The 20,811-nt window shown below is 41.7% G+C and overlaps 1 protein-coding gene across 50 annotated transcripts in view; it reads left to right on the forward strand.

Moving 5' to 3' along the window:
- The window catches only part of RIMS1 (regulating synaptic membrane exocytosis 1), a 504,482-nt gene that overhangs the window by 245,989 nt on the left and 237,682 nt on the right, over positions 1–20,811 (forward strand). Inside the window, exon 1 of one of the 50 annotated variants that reach the window (XM_075126528.1) lies at positions 15,761–16,012. The exons of the other annotated variants lie outside the window; for them this stretch is intronic. Coding sequence (XP_074982629.1) covers positions 15,961–16,012 — 52 coding nt within the window. The 5' untranslated portion in view covers positions 15,761–15,960. Of the gene's footprint in view, positions 1–15,760; positions 16,013–20,811 lie in introns of those variants that run through there. 50 annotated transcript variants of the gene reach the window in all.

The raw sequence follows: 20,811 nt of genomic DNA on the forward strand, positions 1-20,811 counted from the left end.
AATTACAACACAGAATACAAAGTGTACGGTGCTCACTTGATATTTATTTTTTATTACAAATATTTGCACTGTAAAAAAACAAAAAATTATATTTTTCAGTTCAACTTATAGAAGGACTGTAGTGCAATCTCTTTATCATGAAAGTTGAACTTATGAATGTAGACTTATGTACAAAAAAACCTGCATTCAAAAATAAAACTTTAAAAAGTAAAACTTTAGAGCCTACAAGTCCACTCAGTCCTACTTCTTGGTCAGCCAATCACTGAGACAAACAAGGTGGGTTACAATTTGCCGGAGATAATGCTGCCTGCTTCTTGTTTACAATGTCTCCTGAAAGTGAGAAGAGGTGTTCGCATGGCACTGTTGTGCTGGCGTTGCAAGATATTTACATGCCAGGTGCGCTAAAGATTCATATATCCCTTCATGTTTCAACCACCATTCCAGAGGACATGCTTCCATTCTGATGATAGGTTCTGCTTGATCCAAAGCAGTGCAGACTGATGCATGTTCATTTTCATCATCTGAGTCAGATGCCACCAGCAGAAGGTTGATTTTCTTTTTTGGTGGTTTGGGTTCTGTAGTTTCCACATCAGGGTGTTGCTCTTTTTAGACCTCTAAAAGCATGCTCCACACCTCGTCGCTCCCAGATTTTGGATGGCCCTTCAGATTCTTAAACCTTGGCTTGAGTGCTGTAGCTACTTTTAGAAATCTCACATCGGTACCTTCTTTGTGTTTTGTCAAATCTGCTGTGAAAGTGTTCTTAAAATGAACATGTGCTGGGTCATCATCCAAGACTGCTATAACATGAAATATATGGCAGAATGTGAGTAAAACAGAACCAGAGACATACAATTCTTCCCCCAAGGAGTACAGTCACAAATTTAATAGACACATTACTTTTTTAACAAGCATCAACAGCATGGAAGCATGTCCTCTGGAATGGTGGCCAAAGCATGAAGGGCCATACGAATGTTTATCATATCTGGCATGTAAATACCTTGCAATGCCGGCTACAAAAGTGCCATGTGAACGCCTGTTCTCACTTCCAGGTGACACTGTAAATAAGAAGCAGGCAGCAGTATCTCCCGTCAATGTAAACAACCTTGTTTGTCTTAGCTATTGACAGAATAAGAAGTACAACTGAGTGGACTTGTAAGCTCTACAGTTTTACACTGTTTTGTTTTTGAGTGCAGTTATGTAACCAAAAAATATCTACATTTGTAAGTTACACTTTCGTGATGAAGAGATTGCACTTCAGTACTTATATGAAGTGAATTGAAAAATACTATTTATTTTGTTTCTCATTTTTACAATGTATATATTTGTAATAAAAAGTAATAATAGAAAGTGAGCACTGTGCACTTTGTATTCTGTGTTGTAATTGAAATCAATATTGAAAATGTAGAAAAATACATCCAAAAATATTTAATACATTTCAGTTGGTATTCTATTGTTAAAAGTGCGACTAATCACAATTAATTTTTTTAATTGTGATTAATTTTTTGAGTTAATCGTGAGAGTTAACTGTGATTAATTGACAGGCCTAGTTATCATGCCTTTTTACCTGAAAAAAAATGCTAAAGTTTTAACGTGTGCAGTTTTTATGACATTCATAAAATTGGATTTTGGTAAATGTGTGTGCATACATGAATACTTTACATTGTACCTAGGTATTTCAAATTTCATGATTTGTAGGACTGAGGCTTCCTCCCAGAGTATACTGTGATCTATAATTAACAGATCAAGTCAAGTGAATATAAAATTCTGCAAATTTTGACTTTTGGTTTTGGCTTTATGAAATATTTGGAAGTCAATCAAATGTTGAGCATTCAAAAATATTCAATGGATATCAGAGTCATACCCCCATCCCCAGCATGAGGGGAAAAGATATCAGAGGCATGCCATGTGTGAGGTTGGGTAAGTCAGGGGAAGGGAAAAGGCATGTGAGAGTGGAGCTTTGTTAACCCAAATCTCCACTGGAGGGACCTTTTGCTAGTGGGGAAAGTTAGAGCTGATCTTGTGTAGCTCTGAACTTGCATGGAGCTCAGTGGATGAGGATCAGGGAGCCACATCTCAGTTTGCAACGCCTCTTCTAGACACGTGAACCTCTGGGCAGCATGGAGAATCTGCTACAAAGTATCCAGTATTGGTATCCAAGCTTTGAAGGAGATCACTCAAGTCATTAGTAAGCTCATCAAATCTTGAAGACCAGTAGTGAATTTTTACAAACACTAAAGGACTCAGATATGGTAAAATCAAACTGAAGACCTATTATTTATGAAATATTCACATCCTTTGTGTGGCTGACCAGCTCTTGCCGTAAATGGACTTGACAGAGTAAGCTAAGAATGGAAATGCAATCATAGTTTTGAATGTCATTGCTGTTGCGGGTTTAGTCAAACGCTTAGTATTATATTGTGTATGTTTATATTTAGTTGAATTATTATCAGGTCATGACAGCTATTCTTCAAAATCTATTCTTCAAAATCCAACAAGTATAATTGATCATACATCCTGATCTGTGAAAATCTGCACTTTTAGTGTGATTTCTTGGTGCAAAAGTTTAAACAACACATATTGGCAACAGTCAAAATCTCACAAAAGGCTGTATCCGCCTCTTCTGGGAAGAGGCGGATAGAAGTAGGCTATCGGGACTAGAGGTAGTATCTGAGATTTCTACCTCCTCTTAGATGTGCACTCTCAACTATTATTAGTGTAGCTAACCATGTTCAAGGGTTTTTCAGGGTTCCCACCTCCACTAGGGCAGATGTGACACAGGTGGAATCTTTGCTTTGTTTAAACATACTAAGATTTCCAGTATAAGGGCAGAGCAGGCAACTTTCCCACCTTAAGAATTTCATAGATTCCACTGTGCTGCAGCAACAACTGGTCCTTTCCACAGAGACAAATCTCTTTCATAAATCAATCATACAAAGCGTTGGGTAGCTTTTGTCATATAACTAAAACAACAATACATGGTTTTAAATCCCATAGCACCAGAAATCTTCTTGGTTTATTCTTAATCACAGTAGCAGTTCCCATAAAAGCAGACATTGATGGAGGCATTCATTTCTGCCACTAAAGGTAATGGACAGTTACAGAGAGGAAAATGCCTTTTTTATTTTTGGAAGGCTTGCCTTAGTGTGGTGTTTTTCTTAATGAGGTAAGGCAGAGTTTATAGCTTGATTTGCTCTTCAATTTTTTCTTGATAAACTCTAATCTTTCTATAGCTTTCTTTCCTAAAATCTTCTTTAGAAGGATAAATAAAAATATTAACCTATGGCACATTGTTAGAATTTTAGTTGTCTGCGTGTGTGCATAATCGTAGTTTGACCTAGAAAATTATCATAAGGATTAGGACATGTATTTTGTGAAAACATTTACTAACAAACAAGCAAAAAACTAGTATTAAACCCTACATAAAAATGCATCATTCATTGACTCCGAGGTAAATGAAGTTTAAAAAAATTAAGAAATGCTATTTAATAGAAGTTAGCCTGTTGAAACCAGGTCAACACATATTGCTACTGGGATCTGTAAATTGAATCTGAAATGTTTAGGGTTGAGGAATGGCAACAAAATATGTTAATGAACAATAATGTAATAATGCAACCCAGATTATGTTGTCAGTATTATCAGCTCTTAAAAATGAGCATGCATGATCCTTTTAGTATCTAAAAATCCCTCTTTAAAAATTTCTTCAGAGCCACATCGAATTTAAATGTTCAAATAATTTTCTGCCTGATCAAAATATTTGCAATCTATTTTTATATTTATTTTTACGATCCCATTGAATTCAGTGGGATTACATGGATTTCAAATCAAATCAGAATTTAGTCCAATGCAGTTTATAAGAACATAAGAATGGCCATAATGGGTCAGACCAAAGGTCCATCTAGCCCAGTATCTTGTCTTCCTACAGTGACCAATGCCAGGCGCCCCAGAGGGAATGAACAATGATCAAATGATTCATCCCCTGTCACCCATTCCCAGCTTCTGGCAAACAGAGGCTAGGGACACCATACCTGCCCATCCTGGCTAATAGCATTGACGGACCTATCGTCCATGAAGATCAATTAAAAGAACCCCATATGTATTATTTAAAAAACACCTGGGGGCTTTTAAAACTAATCTCATGAGTTTTTGAGACTTTATTCTTGATTTTTTTCCCGAATGCTTGGAGTTTGCAATACTGCAAAGAAATGATATGGCAATATGCCAAAGAGGCACACTGATAAACAGGAAGGGCATTCTTTTCTTCCTTTAAACCTTTAGCAATAGCATACACATTTTATAATCTCCTGTAGGTATTTGAAAAATGCTACAATATAGCACTAAATCACAGCACTAAAACAATATTTACAACACATTAATCAACAGTCCAAATTGTATATGTTTAACTAGGAATAGTGTTTTCAGTATCTATAGGGAATAAAAGATGCTGTTTAGAAGCATCTCTGAAAGTTCATGAGCATTCACAAAAAGACAACCAATGTAAAAAATACATTGTACACCATGTTAGCCAGGACTCCCTGTTTATATAAATAAATGTTTAGAAAAATGCTGTAAAGTTTCTTATTTTTTAATATATGGTATATACAAAACATTCTGAATCCTCAAGTAATAAATATATGTATCAGAAGTTGGTATTCAACCTAATCTTGAAAATGTGTTCACCTTGTTCTGAACAAATATTAAAAATGTACCCAAAGATTTGGGGTTTAAATAAATGTAAAAATATTGCAAGTCTTAATATAGTTTGTCTAAATGATGTTCTGGTGATCATGGCTGTCTTTTGAAAAAATAACAACATGCACAGATTTTATAAATTTTAACAGAAGAAAGATATAATTTTGGTAATTTCAAACTTGTGGACTGATTGAAAGGCATTTTTGGAATTTTTTAAACTGATGCTTGCATACAAAAAGGGCAGAAAAAGGACAGTTCCTGCCCCACAGAGCTTATGATCTATCTAGAGACATGACAAAATAATGGAAGGTTATGTAGGAAGAAGATGTAAGTGTCACGCTGCCTGGTATGGGACACAGCTAAATGCACCAATCTCAGGTCAGACCAATCTCAGGTCAATTCTCACTGCCAGAATACAGGACATATTCCCAGACTGGTGGTATACTCTATCAAAAGTTCACCAGATCGGTAACAACTGTGTGCTTCCAGAATACTATACTAGTTATTATGAAACCACAGACAGCCCCCTTCAGGCCATCTAGCCTCATACACCACTGAGACAAACCAGACTTCTGTGATAAATGATTATTAAAACCAGAAATCACATATATTAGGTTCATTCAGTTCCAAAAAACCAGACACTCACCCCAGGTCAATATGTACTTCAGGATCTCACCAAATACCATGCTGCAGCCAAACTAACTAAAAATTAGTTGATAAAAGAAAAGAAGAGAGGTTTCAGAGTAGCAGCTGTGTTAGTCTGTATTCGCAGAAAGAAAAGGAGTACTTGTGGCACCTTAGAGACTAACAAATTTATTTGAGCATAAGCTTTCGTGAGCTACAGCTCACTTCATCAGATGCATTCAGTGGAAAATACAGTGGGGAGATTTATATACGTAGAGAACATGAAACAATGGGTGTTTCCATTCAGACTGTAACAAGAGTGATCACTTAAGGTGAGCTATTACCAGCAGGAGAGCGGCGGGGGTGGGGGAGGACTTTTGTAGTGATAATCAAGGTGGGCCATTTCCAGCAGTTGACAAGAATGTCTGAGGAACAGTGGGGGGTGGGAAATAAACATGGGGAAATAGTTTTACTTTGTGTAATGACCCATCCACTCCCAGCCTTTATTCAAGCCTAAGTTAATTGTATCGAGTTTGCAAATTAATTCCAATTCAGCAGTCTCTTGTTGGAGTCTGTTTTTGAAGTTTTTTTGTTGAAGAATTGCAACTTTTAGGTCTGTAATCGAGTGACCAAAGAGATTGAAGTGTTCTCCAAATGGTTTTTGAATGTTATAATTCTTGACGTCTGATTTGTGTCCATTTATTCTTTTACGTAGAGACTGTCCAGTTTGACCAATGTACATGGCAGAAGGGCGTTGCTGGCCCATGATGGCATATATCACATTGGTAGATGTGCAGGTGAACGAGCCTCTGATCGTGTGGCTGATGTGATTAGGCCCTATGATGGTGTCCCCTGAATAGATATGTGGACACAGTTGGCAACAGGCTTTGTTGCGAGGATAGGTTCCTGGGTTCGTGGTTCTGTTGTGTGGTGTGTGGTTGCTGGTGAGTATTTGCTTCAGGTTGGGGGGCTGTCTGTAAGCAAGGACTGGCCTGTCTCCCAAGATCTGTAAGAGTGATGGGTCGTCCTTCAGGATAGGTTGTAGATCCTTGATGATGCGTTGGAGAGGTTTTAGTTGGGGTCTGAAGGTGATGGCTAGTGGCGTTCTGTTATTTTCTTTGTTGGGCCTATCCTGTAGTAGGTGACTTCTGGGTACTCTTCTGGCTCTGTCAGTCTGTTTCTTCACTTCAGCAGGTGGGTATTGTAGTTGTAAGAATGCTTGATAGAGATCTTGTAGGTGTTTGTCTCTGTCTGAGGGGTTGGAGCAAATGCGGTTGTATTGTAGAGCTTGGCTGTAGACAATGGATCATGTGGTGTGGTCTGGATGAAAGCTGGAGGCATGTAGGTAGGAATAGCAGTCAGTAGGTTTACAGTATAGGGTGGTGTTTATGTGACCATCGCTGATTAGCACCGTAGTGTCCAGGAAGTGGATCTCTTGTGTGGACTGGTCTAGGCTGAAGTTGATGGTGGGATGGAAATTGTTGAAATCATGGTGGAATTCCCCAAGGGCTTCTTTTCCATGTGTCCACAGAATGAAGATGTCATCAATGTAGAGCAAGTAGAGTAGGAGCATTGGGGACGAGAGCTGAGGAAGCGTTGTTCTAAGTCAGCCATAAAAATGTTGACATACTATGGGGCCAAGCAGGTACCCATAGCAGTGCCGCTGATTTGAAGGTATACATTGTCCCCAAATGTGAAATAGTTATGGGTGAGGAGTTATTAAATGGTTAACATGAATCATATACATTACAGTTGATTTCAGAATCTATAGATCAGGATAATAACAGTGATATTAAATCTTCCAGTTTGTAATAAGTCCAAACAATTGGAGTCCTCAGTCCATTGTTTCAAGCTCCCTTTGTTAGAAATTACAGTCCAGAGGTGTGGAGCAGGAAAGTGGCAAGGAGATGATGTCACAGTCTCCAATTTATGCCCCTAGTCCATATGCATGGAAAGTTATTTTCTCAATCACATGTCTATTGCCCTGCTGAGTCACTGGGCCTCCATTGTCCACACGCTCTCTGAGGAATCCGTGGGAGGGGCCCACTGGAAGAATTGATTCTTTTTAATGGCCCATCAATACATGGCTGGCTAGTCTTGATGTAAATCTGTCTTGTGGGTGTTACGCAGAAACACAACATGTTTAGTAACTAGCATACAGCAAAATTTCATAACTTCATTCACAATGGTGATACAGGTTTCAGAGGAACAGCTGTGTTAGTCTGTATTCGCAAAAAGAAAAGGAGTACTTGTGGCACCTTAGAGACTAACCAATTTATTTGAGCATGAGCTTTGTGGCTCACGAAAGCTCATGCTCAAATAAATTGGTTAGTCTCTAAGGTGCCACAAGTACTCCTTTTCTTTTTAATGGTGATACACACATTTAAACAGGATAATAATACTTTGCAGATTATAACTTTTTCACTGATACCTTACAAGACATACTTTGTATAAGATTTATCTCAATTGTGCATTGGTGGTGATAACATTAGTGTAAACATGGTCATCTTTCTTTTTCTACAGCGTCACAGTAAGGATAATGGAGATAAGGATATTCTTATCCTAGTGCAGTGGTCCCCAAACTTTTCAGGGTCATGCCCCCCTTATCCCTGTCCACACACCCCTGCCGAACCAGGGTCAGGAATGGGGTTGCAACTTTGGGGAGGGGGTACGGACAGAGGTAAGGGGCCTGAGGCTAGGGCCACAGCTGGGAATGGGGGCGGGGCTGAGGCCAGCAGCTGAGGCCCTGGGCTCAGGGCCAGAAGCACAGCCCCGGGCATGGGACCAGCAGCTGGGGCCAGCAACCAGAAGTGGAGCTGGGGGGGTGTACCCTCCCCACCTCCTGAGGGGGTTGGCACGGCCCCAGCTGTGCTCCCCTGAATGGTTCTCTGCATCCCCCTGCGGGGGCATGCCCCAATTTGGGGAACTCTGTCATAGTGGTACTCCAGCTGTGATTTTTTTTTAGCGAGTGGCACGGAAGATAGAGGATATAGGGGGGTGATGGGGTTTTTTGCAGGGGAGGGAGTGGAAGGGAGGAGACGAGAGGAAGAGAAAGGATGGTGGTAAGAGAAGTACATATAGGATAGTAAAGGAGGAAACTGTTAAACAATTAAATGGGAGACAGAATCCTAAAACTATAGGGCTGGAAAGGATCTTAAGAGGTCATTTAGTCCATGCCCCCAGGCATTGAGTCAGGACCATCCTTGACAGGTGTTTGTCCAACATGTTCTTAAAAACTTCCAAAGACAGTAATTCTAAAATCTTCTTTGGTAACCTATTCCAGTACTTAATTATCCTGATAGCTGGGGGAGCAGGGGATAGGATGGGGAGTGACGGATAGCTGCTGAGATTCGAATGAGGGGAAAAGCAGGCTCCAGGCTGGGAAGGGAGGTCCTGCTATTTCTATGGCATTTCCTTGGTGGCTTGTACCCAGTTCCCTGTGGTTCTCACCATACCCCATTCCTTGGGGGTGGGTGCCCCCCCTCACTCCCACCCATTACCAGGTGTTGATGCCGTGGCTGGTGCATGAGCTCCTGTCTCTCCTGCAGGGTGTCTCTGCGGGGACCTGCAGTGGCTTAAAGGTGGGACTGAGCTGGGCCAGTCCTACCTGTTCCCTGGTGACGAGACCAATATCACGGTGGTTTCTCCAGCCCCTTCTCCAGATCCCACTCATTTCCAGCTTCACTTGTGTGTAAAACATGGCTGAGTCTCACTCTCGCCTATGTAAGATATCGGGGCACTAAACACGGATTCCCCCCTGCAGTGTTTCCATTGCAGAAGTGTTAGCCTCCCTGGTTCTGCTGCCAGTGCTTATAGTTAAGTGTTCGTTCTAATAGCCAACCTAAATCTTTCTTGCTGCAAATTAAGCCTATTACTTCTTGTCCTACCTTCCAGGGACTTGGAAAACACCATCCTCTTTAGAACAACCCTTAACACTCATGAAGTCTGTTATCAGGTCCCCCCTCAGTCTTCTTTTCTCAAGACTAAACATGCTCTATTTTTCCTTTCCCCATTGGTCAGGTTTTCTTAATCTGTTATCATTTTTGTAGCTCTCCTCTGGACTCTCTCTAGTTTGTCTGCATCTTCCTTAAAGTGTGGTGCCTAGAACTGGACACAGTATTCCAGTTGAGGCCTCACCAGTACTGAGTAGAGTGAGACAATCACATCCTATGTCTTGCAGACAAGATTTCTTTATACACTCTAGAATATTTGTCTTTTTCACGATTGTGTTACAATGTTAACTCATGTTAACTCATACTCAGTTTGTGATGCACTGTAGCCTCCAGCAGTTGTCTGCCGTATTACTGCCTAGCGAGTTATTTCCCATTTGTGCATTTGATTTTTCCTTTCCAAATGTGGTTCTTTGCTCTAGTCTTTATTGACAAGTTATCTTATGTTGTTTGAGAAGTATTTCTGACATCAGGAATGGAGAGCTGTGAAAGTGATTCACAGTGACAACACGAGGAATACCGGTTCTTCCTCAACTGCATTGACAGTTCTGTAGCTTGGGCTTCTGTAGCCCATCCATTCTTCACATGGTTTGGTGCAGTGTTCGTAGCTGGGAGCAGGGGGAGACGAGACCATGAGTGCTCACCTTGAAGGAAGTGAAATAACCCCATCTCCCTAATTCCCTCTTTATTTCTCTCCATATAACTCACCTCATGCACAGTTACTCCCCATTTCCTCCTGCCAGGTAAAGTTCTCTCATCAGTCAGTTACAATGAAAAGTTGAGGAAAATTGCAATGCTGAGGTCGGAGAGCTTTTGAGCTCCTGAAAGCCTGCTGCTGCTCCATAGCTGCTGTTCCCCATCTCTGTCTGCACCTTGCTGTCAAGAGCAGGGCCTATTCCAAGAGAAAGTTCTAGTGCTGCATTGCTCCACACAGATGGGGAGGGGGACAGCCCTTGGGGCTATATATCTCAGAACAGCTTAATCCTCTGCCTCCAGGGGACCTTGCAGGCCCATATTCACTACTACTTCTCTATTCCTTCTAGGTGTAGAATCTGCCACTGGGAGTAGATGCTGGTACTACTATGCCCCGTGCAAAAACTAATATAGAAGCTTTGAGAAAATAAGTAGAGCTCTGATAAAAACTTTATTATCAGAAAGCTGAATAATATTTTGCAATTCTTTTGTTTCAATGAACAAAAGAAATGAATAAAAATACATGTAAAATAACCAGCTTGTGGGCTGATGAACATTTTACCAAGAGGAGATTCTCCCTTTTGAGGTCTCTTTGTCAGTGTAGTTGAGAGAACAGGTGATCCAGAGTTGCTTGAGGTAGAGAAAGAGAAGCAGGAAAACTTAATGTAGCAAGTGGTCTGTTCTCAGCTCCTTTCTTACTGACTGGGATGGAGTGCAGCAGCTGTTCTGTATCGGCTAAGTGATTATGTACTGGCACTTGATCCAAGTCTTCCTTTATATGGCTATGCTTTTTCAGTAATGCTCTGAGTACTCATCCAAATGAGACTTCCTTTTTACATTACTATTGCCCTCTTTGAGAATTTGTTCCCTCCTGCTCCTGATTTATCAGATCTGCAAACTTTTGAATTCCGAAACGAGCAAGAGTGATGGGAAACTAGTATTTTATATATATTTTTATAAGTTTACATTGATTTGGAGTGGCAGGACACAGGGAAGAAAGACATAAACTTTATTTAAAAACTGGAGCTTTTTATTCACCTGAATAGCAATACCTTCCTTTTGATCTGCAGTTTCTGTATTGCATATGCCTTTCCCTGCCAAAAGGTTGGAAGAAGTGTCAGCTGCTGATTCAAAGGAACAAACAGCCGAGGGCTGGAATAATACATCTGTTTCATTTCCTCCTTCTCACTTTATCTACCATATAGACAGACATCTGCTATTAGCTCTATTCTGAATCTGATTCTCTAAATTAGTTAGTGCTAAGTGTCCAGAGGATGCAATGTTTCAGGTTTTGAAATCTGTTTCTGTTCCACAAAAGCTTCCAGCTGTTTTTGTGAGAACAGAATTGTGTAGAGGGTTCTGCCAAGAGAGAGAGAAAGACAGGGATGAGGGCAGTGGGCTGGAATGCTGAAGACCCATGGTTCAAGTCGCTGCTGTGGCTGATTCAGAGTGAGCTGGGATGAAGAACTCTCAATCAGACCACATAGGAACTTGAGCATAGGTCTCCCTCATCCCAGGTAAGTACCTCAACTACCTGGTTATAGAGCATCAGAGCAAGTCTTTTTTTTTTCCGTATCATGGACCCCAAAACCTGCCTGACCAAATCTTTGTCAAAATTGATAATCTCCATGAAACAGCCCATTTTGTTGAGCATCCGATGTAGTGAGCTGTAGCTCACAAAAGCTTATGCTCAAATAAATTTGTTAGTCTCTAAGGTTCCACAAGTCCTCCTTTTCTTTTTGCAGCTCTACTCAGCTTGACTTTGTAAAATGTCTACTCCTGGTTCTTCCATAGCTGGAATTCATATGAGGTCCTGAACGAGATCTGTTGGATCCAGCAAATGTTCAAAAACATTCAATATTAGCTGCATTAATGAATGTATTTTACAGACTGTAGGTTTAATAACATAAGGAATGAGGTAGCAACTATATCCTGGGTTAATAAACTCCATGACTACTGGGTTCATTCCCCACAATATAGTTATTGCCATTTTAGCAGCAAACACGCTCAATGGCTCTTAGTAATATTGACATATCTAATAATTATTTGAGATGTAAGTGGAGTGAAAATGTTTCTTATTTAACTGAAAGAGAAGTTGATCAGTTTGGAAAAGCATGAGTGAAAAGTGAGGTGAAATCAAAAACTTAACTTTTGTGTGTGTGGATCAGTGGTGAATTGAGTGGGTTCAGAGCACAGGGATCTGGATATTGTTCATGTACTGAAAACTGTTATGTAGTTTAGGTAGGTTACCATATGGCATTCCTTTGTGCTGATTGGCTGAAACTGATAAATGATAGTGCTTGTCGCATAACGTAATGCTTCTCAACACGTGTGTAGAACAGGTTCTAACACTTGCTTTTTGACAGGAGAGAATGTGGAGGAGATAGGTTCATTACAATTGATGCAGAATGTGAGGGAAAGAATGTCTGACTACCATGTGTGTTCCCATAGTTCTAAGGAATCTTTCTGGAGATTAATATTAGATGAAAGTGTTTGGTTCTGTCCTAACAATCATTATCATGTTGTTGCTGCACTGTAAATGTAAGTAATAACTTGTTTCAGAGAAGTACTGTATTTTCACCCAACCCCACAATTTAAACTGAATCCAGGAATTTGACTTCTTAAAAATCAACAACGTTAATGTAACAGCAGACTAGGAGATCTATGTGACTTTATCCAGTCATTTTTTTCTTTTGCAGAAACCTGTCAGAAAGTTTATAAATACAGATGAAGTACTATTCATAAATGAAGTTTTAGAATAATATATTACCAGGAAGGATTATAGTAAAACTAATATATGATGGTACGAATGTGAGCCACAGCTACAGCCTGTGTATATTGTACAATAGGTAGCTGTATAATACTCCTGGGGGGATTCTGCGCCACAGCGCATGCAGAGAATTTATGTCCCTCACAGATTGCTTTGATTCCCCACAGAAAAATTACTTTCTGACAGGGAAGCAAAGGGAAGCTACTAGAGCAGTCATGCAACCCCCCCCCCCCCTGCCCAGCAGTATGTTTCAGGGGTATAGGGTAGCCAGCAGAGAAGTAAATCATTGTGGGGCAGGAGGTGGGTCTGGGGAAAACCCGGCTGGTGGCTACTAGCCTGCGCCGGGCTCAGCTGCTAGTCCCGGCTGGGCTGGGGAGGACAGGATTTTCTCTTCCCTTGCACGGCATCCATGGCCCAGTCAGACACACCCTCAGATTTCTCCCCTGGCTGAAGGAACCTCTGCAAACTTCCCCTACCTCCCCCTGCTTCCTGTACCCATTGCTCCGCAGCTGTAGGGGGAGGGATCCCTGTACAGGGAGCTGCTCCCCATCCACCCAACCCCTGTGCATCCAGACCCTCACACACAGACCCTCCTGCCGAGCCTCACCCCCCACACTCAGAACCCCCTCTGATGAACCCCACTCCTCCTGCACCTGGACCACCCCAACAAGCCACCCACACCTAGATCCCCACCCCACCAAACACCAACCAGCTGCATCTGGACCCCCACTGTGCCCCCCACACCCATGCTCCCCTGCCGAGCTCTATCTCTCCCACACCGAGCACCCCCTGCTGAGCCCCAACCACTTTCACCTGGACCCCCTGAAGAGTCCCATTACTGTTGTACCCAGAACCCCCCAAGAAGCCTCTGTGCATCCAGATCCCCCTGCATCCGGATCCCCCACTGAGCCACCTGCACCCAGATTGCCCCACACAGAACCTCTCAACCCGCACCTGCCTCCCCCGACACTAAGCCCCTCCATACTTGGATACTGCCTTGCTGAATCTGCCTGCCCACACCTGGTGCACCTGGCACAGAGGGGCAGGCCCCGGGGTGTTTCTGGGCAGGCCCAGTCCTTGTGCTGTGTCAGGGTTGGGTACAGCCTCACTGCTGAGTCCATGTCCCAGGGGGAGCTGTACAGTGATCTACCACCACTGTGCAGCCAATGGCCTGTGCTCCCCAATGCCATTCTGGAGCCTCCACATTTATTTGACAAATAAAATTTGCAGAATTTTGCAGAATTTTAAAATATTGCGCGTAGAATTTTTATTTTTTTGGTGCAGAATGCCCTTGGGAGTAATAAGAGCACATGCACATACCTGCAACTATCACCCGTCTCAGAGGAAAATAACTAATACTTGGCAAGGCTAAAATACATAATTTATGTATGCCATGCTGCTCAAAGCCAAAGGTTGAGGGCAGAATATATAACTGAAGGTTATAATTTTACCCCATTTTTTGCAGTTACCTCTTAGACCAAGTTTTTGTATTAATGTCATTAACTTTGTGAGGATTCCCTCCCCACATTTGGTTTCCCACATTTATTGGTCTGGGGAAAGACTCTGAGGCTCTCTGAATTCCGAGCATAATCTCTTATTTTGAAAACAAGGGCAGGCTCTTTGCATCTCTTTCTCTTCCCATCCCCCAGCGCCAGCAGTAGCATCTTTTTGGACTAGGGAAAGTCTTCAGGGGAATGTTCAGACTTCAGGAAAGAGGATCAGGTAGTATCTTTGGGGGAGAGATGGACTCTGTGAACTATCATATCCTCTGGAGGAGGTCTTTCTTTTGATCCTTCTGCAAGAAATGTCTTCAGATGAAAAGCTGGACTCTGCTTCCTGGTCAGTGGATGTCTGGTTTATTTCCTGTCTCCGCCAGGATACTTCAAAGCTGGTATCTCTCTCTTCCAGGGGCCATCTGGACCAGCTCATCTCCCTATCAGTGGCCTGTCAGGGAGAAGTACAGGGTCAGAATATCCAAATCTTCTTGCTGCTAATATTATCCCATTGGCCACACTTTATGTCAGTAATGACATGAGGTGTCAACTGTTGCTTCTGGAGTATTTATGAGATGAGAAAGCATGTTTAAGGCAATATTCCATGTGTATTTTTGGTCCTATGACCAAGAATTATAGGGGTTTTACAGTAATTTAATTACTAAATTAAATATATATATATACTCTGTGTTACCAATAACTTTGTATTATTAAAGATGAAAGAATTGTAACAATCTAATTCACTTAATTTTTTTATACTTACTGTGTTTCTCTAACTTTGGAGATGAAAATAAGTAGTTAATTCCACTCTAGTTTCTAGACAGTTTCACGCTATTATAGTTCTGCAACATCTAATTTACTGCAGACACATGTTTATTATTATACTAAAGAACAAAACTGTTTCCATGAAGGAAACATTTTTGTTGGTTTCAGGTTTGGGAAAAGCTTAAATTACATTTTTGGCCAAAATTGACCTGAAATTGTTCCTTTAATCAATAAACGTGCTTTTAAAAAATCCCAGAGATATACATATTCCCATTTCTCTTACTTATGTTAAAAATCATGAAATACACCCATATTTTGTAATGCTGATACATGACTATATGTAGTATTATATATTTATTTTAGTAGAAATAACTCTAAGGTTTATTAGAACGGGTTGAGAAGTTTTGCAAAATTTCTGATAGGTTTATTTTACATCCCGCTGTACTTAAATAGTCCATTAAAACTCAGTCAGCGTAATAGTGCTAAACAGAAATAATAGCTGCAGCAATGGAATTGATTATTTTGATGCCTGAGTTTGACCCTGTTTCTCTGTGTCAGCTTTAAGGGGACACAACATTTATTTCAAACTGTCTGCAGAGAGGAAGCAGCATTTTTGCATCTTGTTTCATGAGACAGTTAACTGTGGATTCTTAAAATCATTAATGGCTCCTATAAGTCTCTTTAAGATTGTACTGAGCATGTATAGACTAATGCAGTAATTGATGCTAGCACTACACTGCAGAGATTTGTTTTGATGACAACAGCTCTTATGGGTTTGCTTGGTATCACTATTGTGGAATATTTGACATGCAGAATAATCTGGTTTACAATCAGAATGCAAGGACCATAGGGACTTTCCTTTGCACTAAAGTGGATTTTTGATTGCATTACGAGTTTGCTACCATTGCAAGCTGGACTTCGGCAATCTGCTAGATGCCAGTTGTGCTTATTTAACCACTCTGTTGCTGATGCTGCTATGTTTGCTGTTTTTCTCCAGTTTCTACTCCACACGTTGCAGTCAGGGACAGGTAAACAATTGGTACTGTAGCACTAATATTATAGAAGTATGTAAAATATTTCATATATGCAGTTTGAGTGGGGAAAGGTCATGTCCTCAGCATGTAAAATATTAATTATAATTAATTTTCATCTTAAACAAAAAATAAGGAACCATTTTGCTTTTAAGTCTGTTTTTCAGTTACATTCTTCTTTTAAAAGCACGTATAGTAAATATAATTTGGGACATTAGTAACATTATGTGGCATGATTTTTCAGACAAGAATGTGAATTTAGAAAATCCATACCAAAATTTAAATGCATTTCTGAAAAATAATAATAATCTCATTGACTCATAAATATATTACATGTTGGAGAAGTCATGGATAAAGAATTCAGAAGACTGACCTTCAGGAAACTAATAGTTATTCAGGTATATTATTTTTAGCTAATCTGTTCGGCAGAAGACAATTGATGTGTCCCCTGAATCATGCTGTGTTTAATAGATTTCATAGCCTTCATTTATTCAAAATGGAATGAGCTTCTATTTTTTTATGTTGTGTATAATTTTAGAAAATATTTTATAGCATATATGTAGAACAAAGGCACATTAATTTAATTCATGATTATGATGATTTAATAAGAAGTTATTACTTATATAGCACCATATATATGCATTGTACGTTATTAAACAGGGAAGGGCAGAGTCCATCTCCTAAAGAACTTACTGTCAAAATTAGGATAAGATTAGGAGGTGATAACTACACAGGTAAGGCTCAGAGAGGGAAATGTAAAAGTAAAGACAAAATGATCGTACAGTTACTTAGGGTACGTGTATGCTGCAAAACAACCTCCAGTGTAGGGAGTCTCAAAGACTGGTTTAATTGACTTGGGTTTGTTGGACTTGCACTGCAGGTCTAAAAATAGCAGTGCAGATACTTTGTCTTGGGCCTTCGCCCTGGCTCTGAGATCCTCCCCCCCAATGGGTTTCAGAGTCCAGAGTCCAACCTGAGTGGGAACATCTACAGGGCCATTTTTAGCTCTGTAGTGTGAGCCCCTAGCCAGTTGACCTGGGGTCTGAGAGAAGTGATGTAAAGGAGAAGATGGAGGACTAGTAGATGGGATCAGGAAGGGGATTTCAGGTATAATGGTTGCACACAAAAAAGCATGGAGGAGGAAATGGAAGATCACACAGAGTTTGTCTTTTCTGAGATTTTAATCATGTTAGTTAACATGTTAAAACAATTAAAAATCCTGCTGTGAAATCCCGGTCTTACTGAAATTAATGGAAATTTTGCCTTTAACATCAGTGGAGCCAGAATTTCACCCCAGTATAGAAAAGCCCAAAAGGGACACTCAGATAACCACCTTCAAGTGTGGGACAGGAGATAAACAGTTATGTCAAAGGAGCCAAGTTGTGGAGGGCCTTGAAGGGGAGAGAGAGAGGGTGTTGAATTTAATTTAGGATGCAGTTGGGAGCCAGTAAAAAATTTTGCTAAGTTGTTGGTCGGGAGCGGAGGGAAATACAGTTTCAGTGGTGGACAAAGTAAATATTTTTTTCAGGAGATGAGTTAGAGGTGAAAATAAGGCAAATTTCAGGAAGGCCAAAGAAGTAGAGATTGCAGTAGTCCAGGTGTGAGCTCATCAAAGCCTGTACAAGTAGTAGTGATAGAGAGGAATGTTCATATTTTGGAGATAAAATTGGCATGATTTAGTGACAGTGTCTATGTGTCAGTATACAGAGAGAGACAAGTTAAGAATGACCCAAATATTTAGTATCTGTAGGACAGGGAGTATAGTGAAATTGTCAACAGTAAAGGAGGAAAGAGGTGGCATAACATGTATTTGGGCTGGTGGGCGGACATCAAAAAAGATGTGTCAGAGACAATCGGAGTTCTCAGTCTGAATGGGGGGAAAGATGTGGAGAGGAAGACATAAGGATAATTAAAGCCATGTGAATGGATGAAATTGCCTAGGGTAGAGTTTAGAGGGTAAAATTGAATGGAAGAGGTTGAACAGCAATCAAAAGAGATGCTGAAGAAACAGTTTGAAGAAACAGCCATAATAAAGGTTAATGTGAAGGTTAGAAATGGAGAGCAGCCCTTGGATGAGAACCTAACCTCTTCTCTGCCCCTTTTACTCCAGATAAACTGCTGAGAGCAGCATAAAGAGTCCTAAAAGCCCTATATCCAGCTGAGTAAGATCCCTTCATTGCGGGCGGTACATAATACAGCCATAAGGCTCCCTCCCAAGGGCCTATATCAAGGCTTAGCATAAGAAGAGTGTGGGGATGGGGCTGGGAGGGGGAGAGGGGCTGCACCAAGTTACACTGAGGGCCTCTCCTGACCCTGGAGCTGCCCAGGATTGGGAGGGTTCAAAAGTGGTTTAAAGCCACTTTAGCTCCTACCCCACCTTCTGAGTTGCAAGTTCTATGCTATGCCTCATAGAGGTGTAACCCACACACTTCCCCGGGTGTGGTGCTCTGTCCCATCTAGTGGTACCAAGACCACTTAGGTTAGAGAGAGAGACCATGTACAGAGAGATTAATGAGTCTAGGATGGAAGAATCCCATACACCGCTACAGGCTGGGGACTGACTGGCTAAGCAGCAGTTCTGCAGAAAAGGACCTGGGCATTACAGTGGATGAGAAGCTGGATATCAGTCAACAGGTATATTGCCAAGAAGGCTAACATTGGGCTGCATTAGTAGAAGCATTGCCAGCAGATCGAGGGAAGTGTTTATTCCCCTCTATTCGGCACTGGTGAGGCCACATCTGGAGTATTGCGTTCAGTTTGGGGCCCCCCACTACAGAAAGGATGTGGACAAATTGGAGAGTCCAGCAGAGGGCAACAAAAATTATTAGAAGCTGGGGCACATGACTTAAAAAGAGAGGCTGAGGAAACTGGGCTTGTTTAGTCTGCAGAAGAGAAGAGTGAGGGGGGATTTGATAGCAGCCTTCAACTACCTGAAGGGGGGTTCCAAAGAGGATGGAGCTTGGCTGTTCTCAGTGGTGGCAGATGACAGAACAAAGAGCAATGGTCTGAAGTTGCAGTGCGGGAGGTCTAGGTTGGATATTAGGAAACACTATTTCACTAGGAGGGTGGTGAAGCACTGTAATGGGTTACCTAGGGAGGTGGTGGAATCTCCATTCTTAGAGGTTTTTAAGGCCCGGCTTGACAAAGACCTGGCTGGGATGATTTAGTTGGTGTTGGTCCTGCCTTGAGCAGGGGGTTGGATTAGATAACCTTCTGAGGTCTCTTCCAACCCTAATCTTCTATGATTCTGTGCTCTATAGCCTTAGCTAAGAGCTTTTAGTGGCTTTTAGTTCATGCAGTAAAGACTTATGCATTTATTTCCAGAGGTCTCAGGTTCGATCCTACCAACCGACGACCGGCGTTTATCGGTGTTACAGAGGCATAGGGCAGAATCTCATCCCTTCAATAAATGGTCATTGGATGAAATCTTGAACAAGAGCAGGTGAAGTGAAGTAAAAGGAATGGAAGCTGGATTGTAGGAGATCAAAAAGATAGTAAGAGAAGGGAACAGGAATACCCAGCGTGCTTGAGAGTTTAGCAATGAAGAGAGAGAAGGAGATGGGGATTGCATTTAGAGAGGGAGATGGATTAAGAGATAGTGATTGATGTTAGCAGAGACAAGAGTGTATTTTGCCAGCGGAGAGAAAGTGATTGAGGTCATGGGGGTGGGGTCAGCATTAGGAAAGGAACAGAGAAGATCAGGAGGTAGGATGGGATAGGATCAAGAAAGCAGATTGAAGGGGATGATGGTTAAGAGAAGCTTGCACACTTCAGAGTCAGATACCAGGATAAAGCAGAGAAGAGTGAGAGGCATGGACAAAAGGGGTTTGAAGAGAACCTAGAAGGGAGTTCACGCTGGGTGGTATCCATTATAACTTTGAAAAAATCAACAAGATCCTGGGAAGTGATGGAAATGGAGAAAGCAGATGGGAGAGGGCTTAAGAAAACAGAGGGGAAGAGGTGATGAGGGTTGTGAGCAAGAGACACAATATAAAGTTTTTTTGTCAAGGAAGAAGGCCAAGCTAAATGAAAATGCCTCGGCCCAGATCCTGGTGTGGATTTGCAGAGACTCTGGCCTGTATTTCCTACTCACAGAAAGACAGGCTGGGGGACCATAGAGTATGAGATGTGCCTGCTGGTGGAATCTCTCAGGAAGCAGGTGGGAGAGCTACAGGAGGAGGTGGCTAGGCTGAAGAGCATTCGTGCACACGAGGATTTCCTTGACAATATTCATATGGAGACTTCCAAGGCTGAGGACACTATCCAGCTAGAGAGGACTGCTGTCATGCCACCGGGGGAGGAGGATAAGCCTCTGGTACAGGGAGGACACTGGCTGCTGGTTACTTCTGGCATCCACCATGGTGATGGAAAACCGATATGCTTCCCTGGCAATGAACGATGAGGAATCACCCCCAACGGTGGAGGAGGAGAAGTCATGTACCCCCAAGGCTGGGAGTATCACAGCCACCACTCCCAGGAGGAAACGTAGGTTAGTGGTGGTTGGAGACTCTCTTCTAAGGGGGACGGAGGCACCCATCTGTCTCCCTGACATGGCATCCTGGGAGATACGCTGCCTGCCAGGGGCCTGTATCTGAGATGTTACGGATGGATTGTTGAGGATCATCCGGCCCTCTGACTACTAACCCATGCTACTCATCCGTGTGGGCACTAATGATATGCGAGGTATGACCCTCAGCAGATCATAAGTGACGATAGGGCTCTGGGAGTAAGGGTGAGGGAGTTGGGAGCACAGGTGGTGTTCTTTTCAGTCTTTCCCATCAAGGGTAGGGGCCTCA

Source organism: Caretta caretta, chromosome 3 (genome assembly GCF_965140235.1).
Source record: "Caretta caretta isolate rCarCar2 chromosome 3, rCarCar1.hap1, whole genome shotgun sequence".
Classification (NCBI taxonomy): domain Eukaryota; kingdom Metazoa; phylum Chordata; order Testudines; family Cheloniidae; genus Caretta; species Caretta caretta.